This window comes from Blennius ocellaris (assembly GCF_963422515.1).
Source record: "Blennius ocellaris genome assembly, chromosome: 7".
NCBI classification, from domain to species: Eukaryota; Metazoa; Chordata; class Actinopteri; order Blenniiformes; family Blenniidae; genus Blennius; species Blennius ocellaris.
Window position 1 is genome coordinate 10,653,796 of NC_137656.1, and position 16,534 is coordinate 10,670,329.

Sequence of the window (16,534 nt, forward strand, 5' to 3'; positions counted from 1 at the left end):
TACAATTTTTTGGAGGTATGCTTTTGCTCCGTGCCAGGATTTCACAGTAATATCAACTGTCAACTGACAGCTGCTCTGCAAGGGTTATTTTCAGCTACAGACAGCTCTCTGACACCTATGTGCCAATGTGAGGCGGGAATGAGAGAAGGAGAGTCTGACCCTGTTCAGACAGGGATGCAGCTTTTCTTTTTTTTTCATGCCAAAGTCTGCAAATTTTCCTTCATCTCGATTTCTGGGGAAAGGTTGAAGGAACATTTCCCCATCGTTACTGCGGATGCCATGTCAGTCGTTAATGTTACCTGTAGTTACAGCAGGGGCAAACTGTCAAACATGGCAAGTGTTTGGAGAGGCAATCATTTGATTTTGTTTCGTCAGCAGTCAGATTCTGCATTCAAACTTTAATGCATTTGAGCACACTGTTGTTACCATTCTGTCCCGTTTGATTAAAATGCTAAAAAAAAAAAAAAAACGTTTATAAAACAATAACTTAGAAGTGTGAGTTCCTCACATATCCGCTTTGAAAATGGAGCCAAAATGACACCATGTAAAACAAACCATTATGAAACTCTCACAAATTACAGCGACATTTCATTCACCACTAGTGTGGGAAAAAAGGAGAGGAGGGATTTCCTGGTTGTCTGATTATTATGAAGACAAGTCTTCTTTCAATTGTCCCTTCTCGGGAGGTAAACTCACAAGATTAAAGGTAATAGAGACTCGGGATTAGTTTACCTTGAACTCTGCTCATCGTCAAACAATGCATTTGACTGGTGAACTTTGTAAGAAGTCTGTGAGGCTGAGAGCGCATTGGGAAATTTAATGTTCCTCGTTTCATGTCTCCTTGCAGTTGAGTGATAGGATTTGGTTTAATCCTATAAAACAGGATGATAGGTTTTAGGTCAAAAGTTGGTGGAGTGCACCTTTAAGGCACTGAGACAAATGCAGTTTAGAGAAAAAACGATATATTTTTATTTATATGATACTATTACTCATCATCCTTCATTTTCACACCCTCATTCTTCTATCAAGTGCCGAATTTTGGTCTCTGGTTTCTTTGTGGCCCATGTTTGGATTGGGCCTTTGTGCGGTAGATGAATTATTCGCAGCTCATTGTGAATCATAATAGAAACAGTGGACTGGATGTTTTCCCGGCATTACGCACTTCCCTGACTGACGTCAAGCCAGAAGCCATAATTTCCTCCACTGATTAGCTTATTGTTTCTTCTAACCGCTTTTGTTTTCGACATGCATTTACTGCTTACTTTTCCATTTTTGTGTTTTGGTTATGCTTTTCAGTAAGACCCCTCACCGTCGCGGGCTCACACAAAGCTCCGCTTTGTCTTTCGGCCATGTGAGACTGAATCTCATATCACGGCAGCTCATCCTTTTGTGCTTCTGAAGCTTGTCTAACCCACATTCAGCTGTCATTATTTGACTTTGAACTGAATTTAAGCTGCCACGTTCACCATGTCCATGAGTGAGCTACTCATCGAATAGATACAAGCCCAGTCTTTGTTCACGGGCAGCACTTCACGGTGTTTGTTGTGTACTGAAATATTACTGAACAAACACCAATGCCTACATTGGAATTACAATGAGTATCGGCACACACACCACGGCACGTGGAATTTTCACATTGTGATAAAATATACGTACTTCAGCAGGACACCATCTGTATAAACGTGATTCATCAAGCTCGAATGCTAATTAACAGGAGTCACAACTATTGAACCAAAAACAGCGCATGCTTTTTCCCAACAGAAAAAAAAAAGTACAAAGTTTTTATGAAGAGTGATTTTTCTTTAATAGCTGCAGTAAAACTATGCTGTTAGGAATGTTCTTTCTTCAACTTGTAATGGTACTGAAATTCAGAAAGAACTGATTCAACGGTTTTAGCTGCATTATTCATGCTGAGCGCTGTATTAGAACTAATCTATCACGCAGTAAGGAAAACAACGAGGCGTCAATTTACGGTATCAAACAGCTGCTGAAAAATGTTCCCAGGGATGTTTAATTTAGGTTGATTTTCTATTGTGACTAATAAACACTGCCGTTTGTATGCAGGGAGTTAGCTAGGTTAGTGCATCAGTGTTAATACCTGAGGTGCAGAATGATATAATTAGGGGGTTAATTATGTCTTAACTGGATCATCAGTATACACTGCACTGACTCTGGATTGTCTGATGAATGCTTTAATATTGAATAACACCATTAATGCAAGGGCCTCCTCAAGACAAACATACCCAAAACTTAATGGGATAATATCCTAACGGTGGATTAAATAGAATTTAATGAATTGCTGTCACCATCTAAACAGCAGTGTCCTCACAAGCTGACAACAAGTGAGTCCACAACATTAAGCGGTTTCTAAATATCTCAAGACAGTGAGAGGCAAAGTAAACATGAGCCAGTAAACATTTTCTACTTTTCCCTCCTCGCCTTTTTCCCTGCTCTGTTCCATCGTCGTCAAGGTCCACCCTCTTTCAACAAGTGACACCTCAGTGTGTGCAGTTAAAACTGACTGCGATTCCTATCTTTCTGCCGACAATGTCTTTGAGTAACGGCCTGCAGTCAAAGGTTGGGGCCCTTTCCCTCACCCCTCTGTGATGTTTAACTGCCTTTGAAGTTTTCCCAACACCAATACAAAGACAAGCTCTGTGGGCTTAAGTCAGCTGGTGCCTCTGAAGAGATTAAAAGAGTGTAAGAGTGTCTATGTGTGTCAGGCAGATAGAGAGAGAGCATTCACAAGTTCCAGTCACAGCAGATTACAATGGTTGTGATTTACAAGTGGATGCTGCCGACCCGGCCTGTTTTGACAGCAAGAAATATCTGAGTATCTGAGATATGTGTTTAATATCTGAATGTTGAGGCCTGAGGCTATGTGAAATTCAAATCAATTCAAGCGCTGAGAGAAGTGTTGAACTGCAGGATGCCTCACGATACATTCTGGGGGCGAGGCAAGAGTTGGAACCAGAAGATTATAAGTCACTGTATAGTCAGAACCTCCACAAGATGCAACTAAAGCAGAAAATATGTGGGTTTTAGCTACACTTTGATACTTTTCAAGGTCACACTGTGGAAGTTTTACAAAAGTTTCACCAGGATCACAAATAACCATCGAGGAGTGAGTGACATAGCCACCTTGATACAAAACCCCGAAGTCCTGTGATTCATCTGAGACAGCTCCGGTGTCCTCTGTGGCAACTCTCCTTCACTTTGATGTCAGGATGAGAAACAATTCTTCACATGAAAGATGGAAGTCTTCAAAGTTCCCTCTTTCTCCTCCTTTTGTACTGTACCCAAGTCCTTGGGCTAAGTACTTCTGGAGGTGTGTGTGTGTGTGTGCGTGTGTGTGTGTGTGTGCGTGTGTGTGTGTGTGTGTGTGTGTGTGTGTGTGTGTGTGTGTGTGTGTGTGTGTGTGTGTGTGTGTGTGTGTGTGTGTGTGTGTGTGTGTGTGTGTGTGTGTGTGTGTGTGTGTGTGTGTGTGTGTGTGTGTGTGTGTCACGAGTGATGGATGGAGGGGGAAGAAAAATTAAAAAGGAGTGAAGGATTTTTTTTTTTTTTTTTTAAATCACAAGGAGCCATGCAGTGCAGGTTAAATAGGGCTTTAACCTCAGCTCCCACACCTGCAATGGAAGACAAAGATCCAGCTCCACAGTTCACCTCTCCACCAGAATGCACAGCAGTTTGGCTCCACTGCCCCGCAGCTTTGTTATTCAATGTGAACCTGAAATACCCGGTTGAAAAAAAGTTAACCTTTCACTGAAAGAGATTCACTGTCATGAAAATTCTGAACAAATGTGACTTGCTCCTCCAGCATGTAAGTACCATAGACAAAGTCGACTGAACATATTTATGATTTAAAGTACTGGTTTATGCTTGCACTTTTTTTCTCTTAAGTTTGTAGCTTCTGGAGCTTTCCACAACTCCCCACTTCAGGTAAAGCTCAGTTCTGCCGCCATCTGTCTCGACTTTGTTCACAGAAACATTTAACCCAGCAGCTCCCAGTCGGCACTTGTCATTTCTGCCAGAGGATGATAAGTCACAAAGACCACAGGGTTGTAATTACAGGCTTCCCAGTTTCCGCTGAATAGAACACTTACCATATGGAAGCTGAAGAATGTGAAAGAAAACACTCTGAAACAAGAAGAAAGTCACACAAATGATTCATAGTTTCTGTAAAGTGGAGAAGTAGCAGAAAACTGTGTATGTGTATGTGTGTGTGTGTGTGGGGGGGGGGGGGGGGGGGGGGGGGCTCTGAGTGAGGACAGAGGAAAGTCAACAGAGTGAAAGATAGCAGTGAAGAAAAGTATCTCTCTCGTTTTTCGATGTTCCAGTGCAAGATGGGAAGCAGATGTTTCATCAGACAGGCAGGCCATTTGGTCACATGAGTCAGCGGCGCAACACTTGTCAAACCCCAGCGCCTTGCTGCAGATAACACTCGTCACTTCTCACACTGTCCGCACCGCTGGGCACCTCCCTGATAAGAAATGATTCCGGCCAGAAGTGAAGTTTCTTAACATTTTGTTTAATTCCAAATGAGCTATGGCTGAGCTGCATGTCATCAGCACTCTGCTCGAAAGAGGAAAAGGGAGGTTTTGTTTTTACAATAAATGAGAAATGATCAGAGTAAATGTAGCTGGTCTTTTTTTTCTTATCCAGGTTGAGCCTTAAAGTCCATGCAGACACTTAGGCACAGCCCAGTGCTTTATTTTAACTAGGAAAATGGGTTTTAAGTCATGTTGTTGGACTAATGAAGTATAACTGCATCGAGCGAGGATTATGGATGTTAGTTTAAGAGAGTCTGGATTTCAGTTCCATGAGAACAGATTATGGACCAGCCTCTCTGTCTATGTTATGTCTTGCTGACGAGTCACAGAAAGAAAGAAAAAATCCTCCAAGTACATCCATGGTGACACAGCCGAGCTGAAAAGCCAAACGTGATTACCCGGCCCCTTCAGGATTTTAGAGAGTTATTGCAACTAACACTTTGTTTTGTGGCGTCGTCTTCTGAAAAAGTCCCTGAGCAAAGTGACATGATTGTATAAATACAAAAACAAAAAAGAACGTGACTTTTGGATTTCCTTGCACTAGGAAAAATCATATTTAAAGCTCAAATAAATGTTATTTCCAAATGGTGCCACGTATGAAGTGTCACTCTCGCCTAACAGCAAGAATATCTTAGTTCATTTTTCTGTAGTTGAAATTAATTGGTGACTCTGAATAAGGAGTGTGTGGTTGTCTGTCTGGTTTGCCCTGTTATTCAATCGTGACCGGTCCACAGTGTAGCCTGCTTTCGCCAAGAGTAAGCTGGGATTGACTACAACCAACACTATACGACCCCGAGTTGGTTAAAACAGAATGAAAGATGAATGGACAGACTGCACAATGATTCCAGTGTAGGAGTCATCAAACTGTGTGGAGTTTGCATCTTCTCCCTGTCAGTGTGTTATTGTTCTGATGTTACGTTATAAGCTTCCTCCCACAATGTAATGGTTTTTCATTTATGGTCTAAAGGTCTATGATTTTCTGTCTTTCTATGTTGGCCCTGGGTGACTTGTCCACAGCATCCAATTGACTTTTCCATTCTGTTTGTTTGAAGGCAAAAATTTGATCTCCATGTACATGCTGCTGTTGATCGAAGTTAGGGTAGTGAGACACTGGAGCCCAGCCCGGCTGTATGAGTGAAGGCAGGGTACATCCTGGACAGGTCGCCAGTCCATCAAAGGACGAACACAGACACCGACAACCACACAAACCTTCCCGCCTCAAACACAGAGGGACAACATCCACACTTCAGAAAGGTCTCCGAGCTGAGCCAGATTCTAACGGAGGACATTCTTGCCATGAACCACTATGCAGCTGAAAAGTAAAACCAAGATCATATCTTTATTGTCTTTTGATAAAAAGCTATCTGGTTTTTGAGAGCTGGTGTATAAGTGAAATCAGCCACCTTCAGCTCATTGAGGACCAGGCATTCACTCTTAAGCATGCTTGATGGAATAATGGATCATAAAAATCCTACGAATTCATAAATATGGATAACTGCTTAAATTCCTTCAATATGTCATCCAGCCTTCCTTTTTTTCTGAGGTTGTCAGATATTTATTACATCCTTTCGAGACAAATTGTGTGCACAGGGTTTTTAAAAGAATATTTCACATGCGTGTACTGGACTGTGAGGAATATAGATACCATGATATGAGACAATTGGCCCAGTCCACTTATGCATCTGAGTCATGCTATTGAAATGAGGTATAGGAGCGTTTTTCACACGATAAAGCCCACCTGCCTAATCCTCTGTCTGCTGTAACTGATCTGCGTTAGTCACAGGTCATGCGTGAACACATTATAAATCTCTCCACTGTGGACTGTTATGTTCAACCCATGGAGCGGTGCTCTGCATTAGATGTCTACATTCATCTACAGGCTGGAGTTTATCATCTGGGAGTGTGTGTGGGACGTGCACACCCGGCTTTGTGCACGCAGATTACTGTTGACCCTGTTTTATTACACACAACCTGCTGCTCCCACTTTCCCGTCGTTAAACTACTTCATAGCTGCTTTTATTGAATTATCTTTTATTTGGCCCTATCGCATGGCGTCTCTGCCAGTCTTTGAAAATGGCGCTTTCATAAGACACTGATGACACAGCTCATTGGATTTAGCGCCTAATCAGTGGCTTTTTAATGTATTCTCTGTGATTCATGAGATTGGATCCAAGCTTTATGAAAAGTCTCCCATTTGCATCTATGAGAAGAAAGGGTTTGGGTATTTCAGGCTCCTTTATCTGTGCTCATATCTTTGTTCATTTCAGCAGAAGGTTTTATCTGTGGTTTAAAATGTGAATCATAATCACCCCTTCACAACACATTTTCAGTCTAAGATTGGATTTTTGGGAAATATTGAATGTTGCTACTTCACACTCTGTTTTGAATAGATGTTCCTCAAGATGGGACAAATCCCTCTGCATTTGCATGTTTTTCATGATTTTCTTTAAACCTCTAATCTTTTTACCCTGAATATATCTTTTAATTATTGTAATTGAGTATTGTTTTCTCTCATTTGGTTGGTCTAATAATAAGCATTTTTTTTTCTAACAGCTTTTCTTAGATACAAGTTCCTTCAAAAGAGCCTACAGCATTGGTGTCATCTTTCCTCTCACTCTGCCAGTCTCAATGTCATCTCTTCATCTCTCCACAGGTGTGATCCGCGAGAGTTACCAGAAGGGTCGAGACCAGCTGGTTCCCGTGACTCTGCTGGCCATCGCTGTCATCCTGGCATTTGCCATGGGCGCCATCTTCTCCGGCATCATTGTTTACTGTGTTTGTGACCACCGGCGCCGGGACATGGACCTGACGGGCCGGAAGGAAAAGGACGCCCACCATCTTCACTCTCGACGCGGATCCATGAACAGTGTGACCAAGCTGACCGGCCTGTTTGAGACACAGGCCAAAGATGGCCGCCCCGAGGCAATCCTCACCCCGCTGATGCACAACGGGAGACTGACACCAAATGGTAAGATGCTGATAAAAGCAGACCAGCACCACCTGGACCTCGCTGCCCTCCCAACGCCTGAATCCACCCCGATGCAACCACGTCGGAAGCCGAGCCGGGGAAGTCGAGAGTGGGAAAGAAATCAGAACCTCATCAATGCCTGCACCAAGGACATGCCACCCATGGGTTCCCCTGTTATCTCAACAGACCTTCCCCTCAGGGCCTCACCAGGACACATCCCCAGCGTGGTCGTCTTACCCCTGCCACAGCATCAGCACCAGCTTCAACCTCATTTGCAGCAGCATCAGTCCTACCAGCATGAGTACGTCGAGCAGCCCCATCACAGCGATTTGAGCATGAGCCATGGTGTCATGGACGACCAGGGCGCCACCCTGGAGTACAAGACAGTGAAGAGCCCGTGTCACAACCTCAACATGGGGGATTCAGATGCGGTGCTTCCTCCTCGTGTTCCCCAACGGGAAGCGTCTCTCACTGTCCCTCCTGCTGTCCCGCAGATGGGCAAACGACTGGAGGTTCACTCCTCAGTGTACGGGCTCCGGAAAGGATCGGCGTCTGCTGCTTGTGGGTCCTCCGCCCTAAAGAAACACAACACCAACTCATCCAACTCCTCTCATTTGGCAAGACATCACAGCTTCAACCGTGTGGAGACTCCTCCGCCTGCACCCCAGAGGGTGGACTCCATACAAATGACAGCACAGGGCATATCTCTGTCACGGCAGCCTGGAATAAGCTCCTACGGTTCACTGCCTCGAACAGGCATCAAATATCTGAAGCCCGATGTCCCTCCCAAGCCCTCCGTAGTGTCACTCTCAACAAAAGTCAAGTCAAGTGACTCTGGCACATAGTCATCTTGTTGGCCCGTCAGTCCAATGTGAAAAGACAGTGGTGAAAGAGGTTTTCTGAATGAACAAGAGTAAAAAACAGGGATTACTGTACAACTTGCATCTCCTTTTAGTGTTTGTTTGTTTTTGTTGTACAGTACAGTGGAACATGCAACACCGTTTTTTTTTTTTTAAAGGAAAACACTTTGTTTTTATATAAATATGTAAATAATATACAATGGTTGTTGTCAGTTGTTGCCGTCATCGAGCTCACGCTCTGGCTGGCTCCCAGTTCCTCTGTTTACTCACATCGGAAAATGTGCTACTGAAAAAGAAGAAACTCGTCCTGAATATTTCCTCCATCGGCACCCTGTAGCATTCAAGACGGTGGCTCTCTTGTATGTGGTGTCTTTGGTGACCAGGACTTGACTTGATACTTTATCATGCTGGTAAAAGCACATGAGAAGACAACAGGGGAAGGGTGGGGTTGTGTTTTGGAGAGCAATTGTCGTACAGTATCTGAGGATGGGAGATTTTAAGCGATCGAGCACTCAGACAGATCAAGTTTGGACTGAAAGGACAGACAGCTGCTCTGAGTTCTGTCGGAAACTGTGAAAAGCCTCTCAGTGTTACAGCAATCAAGTCCCGCCTGGCTTTGACTTGAAGCCGGGGGCCAGAAGAATCTTCTACTGTACTGGTTACTGAATAACACATGACTGTTAATACTAATAGCTTGTTGTATTTATTTTTATTAAGTGCTTTTGGAAAACAAAACAGAAAACAGACTGACTTTCTAGGCTTGGAGAGAGAGAGGACAAAGAAGAGATCTTTTAATATGAATTACTCAATTGTGAGATAAAAAAAAAAATTAATATTTAAAGTCATTAAACTGGAGCCAGTAGAACTATCTTCAAGACTTAAGGTCCACTCGGTCTTACTGTGTGCTCTGTGAGACCGGCAGCTTGAGATATACATAACCTCTGTAACGAGGAGGAGATATTTATTTAAACTGTGCCAGACTGGGACTTTTACCTTTGTGGACCAGAATTCCCATTGTTTTAGACCAATCATTTACAAAGAAAAAAGAAAAAGAAAAAAAAAAAGACTACCTGTATCTCACCCTTTCACTCCTCCAGTGAGCATCCCCGTCCCAATCAGCACTGTGGTTTTGTGTGAGTCAGAAACATTCGTCCTGATTGGTTGCTGGCTTACCGGTGCCATCCAAGCTCACTGTTGCATGTTGCAAATACAAGCTACAGCAACGATGTGGGAATCTGCATACACACATACAGAAAAGAAGCTGTACGTGAGGCTGCAGGCGAGCGGAGTGACGCCTCCACGGCGGAGCGCGTCTTGTTTTCTCGCAGCGTCGCACGGACGAGCAGGCGAAAAAAAGAAAACTATAAAAACATCTGTGTTGCCTGCTTCTCTTTCCACATGTAAATTTGTGCCTTACACCCTAAAGTAGTGACAATGTTTTCTTTGATAGCTGTTAACTTTGTCTCCTTGTTGTATTTTTTTAATTATTTTTCTTACATCATGACATTTCCCTGGTTTGATAAGATGCAATTAATGAATGTAGGTGTTATTGTTGTAATGTTTGTCCCTGAACATGACACACTTACAGTCCTGAGGAAAGGGAGGGAGGAGTATCCCCGTTCTCCTCTCACTCTTTCTCTCCAACATCCACACACACACACACACACACACACACACACACACACACACACACACACACACACACACACACACACACACACACACACACACACACACACACACACACACACACACATACATCTTTGTGGTTCATTTCAGATTGTGCCATTAATGCGCTTAAAGCAGCCCTTTATGTTGTGTTGGCATTGTCGATGAAGACGTTGTGAGTATTTTTGAGTTTCTCTTTTATACAATTTCAGAGTCCTGGTATTTGTTTTTACTTGTTTTTGCTGTCTGTTTGGAGTGATGGTTAATTGACTGATGAACTGAAAAATTAATATTTGTTACTTGAGAAGGCCAATGTATGTGCATCTTTCTGGTGCACTGCAATAATGATGCAAATACAACAACACAGCAGACGTACAGTATGAGACACACACGAGCACCAGGTCTGGTCACACAGTTCCAGGCTTGTGTGCATCCTATCATTCATTTCGTTGACAGTTAGTTGCATAAACAGGCTGGTTCCTGTGAAGAAAGTTGACCTTTTAAAACAACGATATTAAAAACTTATATTTTAACCCTTTTTTTGTAAGAGGAAAAAGTCTGGGTTTTTTTTTCGCTTCACTAACTCTTGTTATCAAGGCCTTATGATTGGCTGAGAGTTTGACTAATCCGACCTTTTCACTTTCAATTCCTTTGTACTTGAGCATTTTTATTGATTACGCCCCACCCCCACCCCCACCCACTGACCTGAGCACCTAAACCATTGGAGCACTCCCTTAGTGTTGTATGTGTAGATAGGTAAAAGTTTTCTTGATATCAAGCAATTTTATGTTTCTCTATGGAGAAAAGCCAACTACGTCTCAATCCACAGCTAAAATCAGAAGGATGTGAAGGCTCTGTGACCTGACTAATGTGTACATAGACACCTGCTGGGTTTTTGGTTGCAAATGACAGGGTCACGGAAAAGAAAGGAGGTCAAGTCGGGAGGAAGGTGTCTAGTTCAAAACATGACTCAGGGTCAGCTGAGACAAGCATCCCTGTATTTATGAATCTCAAACTGCAAAATAACCCAGGATTAACATAAAGGTGTGTGTTCAGTCCAAACTTCAGAATACCACTGTGTTGCAATGTGGTGACTGGGCACAAAGCAAGGCCCTGTTTACACCCTCCGGCGTGCTGAATGCATGAACCAGCAGCTTTTCGCAGGCCTGAAATAACGCTGATGTACAACTAAATATTTCTTGTTCAGTTGTGTTGTCTCTCTCCTGGGATGTCCGCACAGCGTGTGAACAACAAAACCTGTCTTGGTCAGAAGGTTGAATGTCCACTCTCTGTGCAGACAAGTGAATTGTAGCTGCGGGTGCATTTGAGATTCAGCAACGTCAAACGTTTTTGATACCAGAGCAAGGCTTGAGCATTTTTGAAAGCTGGATTAGGTTTGACTGTGAAGGCTGCTGTGGACAGTGAGGTTCTTTGGTGTGTGCCTTGTTGTCTTTCACCCTTGTTATAATACACTGCTATTAGATGCAAATCGACTCTCTTCTCAACTTCTCAAACTTTTGAACTTTGTAAGCTTGTAAGATATTGTGACGTCACAAAGTTTTTTGCCCTACTCTCTCCACTTCCTTAACATCTGATTCACAGCTTAATGTATGTTGTAAAGAAAAACTCTTTAATTTAATGCAAAATGTAATTAAAAAAAAAATAAAAATAAAATTCTTGTCATGAAGACTGTAACATGTCCTTGATTCTTTTTATTTTATTGTTTTTATTCATGCTTTTGTTGCTATTTTTACACACCGAGGAAAAGGGCACCTTGTTTCTGCACAGAAATTTAAAGGATATTTTGATGAAGAATCCTTTAGAAGGTAAATACTGTACTTCTTTAACCTCATGTCTGCTGATCATCTTTGCTTGGAAAACTAAAAACCAACCTCGAGAGATATGAGAAACATTTTCTAGAATAAAATTCTGCTTTTGACACAAAGCACACTGAAGTGAAAAAAAACTACATTCTTTTTTTATTTGTTTAAAATAAAGTGTGTGTAGACAGTAGAAGTCTGAGCCCTATTGTAATATTGATCCTGTCCATTCAGTGAGGCAAACAGTTTGATGGAGACAAACTGGCAAATTTACTTTTATCAGACTAGTGTGAGAGACGCTCAACATCAACTATTGTACTACTTGGAGATGTAGTTTATTTTGAGCATTAGATGCTCCTATGTAGTGTAGTTTTGTCATAATACATTTATGTTTCATATAAGATGTTTATTTTAACATACAGTTACATGACAGCATCTATGGGAAGACAGTAAGCGAATGCACAATGTTGTAACAGTTTGCACTCTCCCCATTGTGAGAAAAGTCCTGGTTCAAGTCTAGACTTTTCTATGTAGAAGTTCCATGTTCTCCCTGTTTGTGAGTGGGTTTTATTCAGGAACTTGCATCCTCACATAGTCCAAAAACACATTTGAGAAGTTGGTAACTTAATGCTTGAACTGAGATGAGCCGGTGCCATGACCAATGTACCCCACCTTCACTCCTCCCAACCCACTACACTAATTTGAATAAAACAGTTCAGAAGATTGGTTAAAGTAGTTTATATGTAGTTTGCACCTGTTGTTACTGTTAGACTCTTGGTTTTGCACTGTAACCTGGATCATCATTTCTAATACATTCACAATACATTATGTCATGAATTGTGATCTTTTAATTAGTTGAGCAAATAAATTATATATACTGTATGTATATCTTTTTTCTATTGATGCACTAAATTCTGAAAACCACAGTTTCACGTACAGTGCAAGAAATGAAGTAATGCTTTGTTCCTACTTTGAAGATGAAATGAAATCAAACTCTAAAATGTTTGACGAGGAACATGAAACTGCTCCAACACAAAGATGAAACACCTGATTGTGAAACTACCATCTTGAGTCACTCTGTTTGACCTCAAACCTTCCAATAAACCTTTCATCATGTACCAGTCTCACATATCCTGACAACAAATCTCTTCATCCATGGAAGATCACTGCTGACTAACGCTGACCGGTGCAGCTCCCATTTCAAATTAGTGTCTCCTCCTTCGAACCTAAGCACATCTTCGGTCAAATCTTGCCTTGAACTGTGGCTTTGGCAGGTAGTTTGACAGTCCTTCCTTTGATGTCGAGGTGAGTCATAAGTTACGATCATCCGTACGAGTCTGACTACTTCTGGGAGATCAGATAACTGGGATGTGGTGCAGCTAATGAGGCTTGTCGCTGCCTCCACAATGGCGCATTGTGCAGGTCCCATTCAGCACCCGTGTGTTGTTGCCTGTTCAGAGATCAAAATCAGGGTATTTACCACCAAGCCTTTTTTCAGCATGACAAGCATACAATTGTTCCTGATGATGACTGGTGTGAGCTGGTATGATCACCAAGATAGTTTGAGGCCTTCAAAGGTGAGTTATTAAGAGGTCAGAGCAGGGGTGAGGGTGAGGAGGGGACTGATTGGCAGAGATACAGATGTGTCAGATTTCAGGACTGAAAAAAAGAGAAGAACTCATCTGTATGTGATAAAACTGTCTTTTTGTGACCGAGAAAGTAGGAGAAAGTAGATGTCACTCAACCTGACTGCTGTTTGATAATTGTATTTCTTTAGTTTTATTCAAGAGGTCAAGAGCATACCTTAAAATCAAAGGTTTGTGTGATCTGTGGATGTCCAATAATGACTGGATGGAAATTGGTGGCACTTTGCATTATCTAAAAAAAACAAAAACAATTTCTCCTAAACCCAGTGTTTTAGTGCTGCAATATTTTTTGTTAAAGCAGCCACATTCATAATAAATGCGTGACATTAAAACTATTTTCAGTGTATACATTACAATGTTTTTATCCATCAAAAAAAAGTATAGTTTCAAATATTCTGTCTTGTAAAAAGACCCCACCCCCAAAACTCTTTTGATATTATTTGACTTACATCAAGGAAAAAGTCATCTTTCCTCAATTTAACTGATGTGGCACAATAATTAAGTTGTAATTTATGTGTGCAGTGATGTTTGTCAGATTGTCTTATAATGAAGTTATTGAATTTTTCAGATTGCCCTTTTATTTGACCTGGTTTGCTTATTGATGGCGTCTGTGCTGATTTAGTGCTTCTGGCGGTGTATTGAGACCAATATGAGAGATATAACCCTATAAGTCAAAGAAAAAAGTTAATTTAAAAGAACTTTTTAGCTGTTTACTTTACGGAGATATGAGATCTCTCTTTGGCCATTTCATACAGTCAGGTTTTACAGACAATTGTTCTGGGAAGTGTGAATCTGCCAACTTTACCTTATTGAGCTTAGCTCCTCCTGTCTCACTGCTTCTGACTGCAAGATGGAAGCAGGTCAAACCAGCCAGGCTGTGCTGAGCACAGAGCTGTGGGTGTTCACTACATGGGATATCAAATCCATGTTATTTAATTATTTTCCTTTCTCTAACTTGAGGTAAAGGAAACTTAAAACAAGAGTCCGCCGCATTAATGCAGCAGAGAAATAGATTGTTGATTAGCGGTTGAGGTTAAAATCCCATATGATGCACATTTTTGCCAGGAAGATTAGTAGGAATCAATCAAATCTAGTTCGTGACCTCACATCATGTCATGTCAATCAGCTAGCTCACGCTCTTCCCCGAAAGCAAAAGAGGGCAGTCAGACCAGCTAAAGCAGCCAGTCAGTCAGCTGTTTAACCTCGCAGCCAGCAAGCCTTAAAGTCCACCATCCAATCATCCGTGCAGCCAACAGGCACCCCGCCCCCACCAGTCTCTCACTACTCTAATCCACCTTGGCCCTGGCAATGCTCATTTTGAGTGCCACGCAATCTGTGGTCACAACAAGCTTATCGGTGTGCTAATCCGCGCTGCCCCATCCAGCAATCATTATCCTCTCACTGATACTGTCTACATCCGTTGCTGCTTTTAATGGAACACATCCTAAGATTTTTTTTTTAATGTATTTTTCTACCCGCAAATAGTTGCTGAAGTTATAATGGTCTCGGATACAAAAGAAATAGATGCAAAGGCCCATGAAATAGATGAAAAGCTGAAGATGGGACAATTATCTGTCCAGTGGAGTATAGCGGGTTGATATTTAAATAAAGTCAAAATAGACAGAGAACCAGACAGACACACAAAAATATTCAGGCGCATACATAATCGTGAATAATATGTCTCCTGTGAATTAATGAGTCGTTAATAAGGGTCATTCCTACCTTTAATGACCATCATCTGTGTGTGTGTGTGTGCGTGTGTGTGTGTGTGTGTGTGTGTGTGTGTGTGTGTGTGTGTGTGTGTGTGTGTGTGTGTGCGTGCGTGTGCGTGTGTGTGTGGGTGGGTGTTTCTTTTTCAATGCTTGGTAGCATACAGCAAAATGCAATAATAATTTTAATTGTTTAGACCTTTATTGTCTAGTTAGTAGATTGTTTGCTGAAGAATAAATAAATAATGAATTTGATATTGCTGAACAAGTTCATTCATGACTGTGGGTCCACACTTGATTGGAAGATGGGAAAAATGAATATTCCTGTAATATGTCTATCAATAGAGAATGACTGTTGCTCAGGTGGCACAGTGTATTGTCCTCCAATTCCATTCTCAGCGGTTCGTTCCTTACCTCTGGTCCATACGTTGAGTAAGGGGTGCAGTTAACCAGTGGGCCAACCACAGGTATGGCCAGTTTTTCAAGTTTTGGATTTCTCCATACATCATACAAGTAAAGCACAGGAGCATTCAGAAGGTTTTGAGAGTAGTTTCCTTATAAAGCTTTAATTACAGCAACAACACAAGGGAATGCTAAAATAAATTCTTAAAAAAAAGGTTGAAATAAGTATTTATCTGCTTTCGTAAATTGTAAATGGTTTTCATGCTCATTCTGTGAGCATTTAATTTCACATTCCTCCCAAGCTAAAAGCATTTCTTTCAATTAAATGAGCTATCATTTGAAAATAACCACTCATTTATTTCAATTGTTTATGGCCGAGGAGAAAACATATAAAACCTGTGGAATGGGGCTACTGCAGGAGCAAATGTGAGAAACAATGTGCATCAATGTATAATCTTCCTCATTTCTAATCCAGAGACTTAGGATAGACAATCTTAGAATGACTAGGCACAGCTTATTGAGACTCATTTGTAAACCAGCCTCATAGAAATGCTTCACAACAGTAAATAGAAAACACTTATTAATTTGACCAGCGTTACTGTAGCTGCACTTCACGTTTTGGAAAGACACACAATGCCAAACAAATGATCAGTTGTCCGTAGCAGCTAAATACTCGCGATAAAGATTCTCAAGAAGTCAAGTGGTCATTAAGCATCACTCATAATCTCCGCTTTGCTGAGGATCTCTGTGAATTAATGGCTGGCAACAATATTTCACGGCACTTTATGAGTTGTGCACTGAACAATATCTGCTTCATTTCTTATTATGCTGATTAGGTCTTGCAGCAATCTGGATGCAGGCCAAAATCGAGTGTGGAGTAGACATTATTGCTTTGTCGAATACATAAAAGT

General features: G+C 41.6%; 1 protein-coding gene across 1 annotated transcript in view; it reads left to right on the forward strand.

The window, feature by feature from the left end:
- The window catches only part of sema6a (sema domain, transmembrane domain (TM), and cytoplasmic domain, (semaphorin) 6A), a 108,263-nt gene extending 96,587 nt beyond the window's left edge, over positions 1-11,676 (forward strand). Inside the window, exon 19 of the mRNA XM_080500060.1 lies at positions 7,204-11,676. Within this exon, the coding sequence (XP_080356186.1) occupies positions 7,204-8,363 (1,160 nt within the window). The 3' untranslated portion in view covers positions 8,364-11,676. The remainder of the gene's footprint in view (positions 1-7,203) is intronic.
- The last annotated feature ends 4,858 nt before the right edge of the window (positions 11,677-16,534 follow it).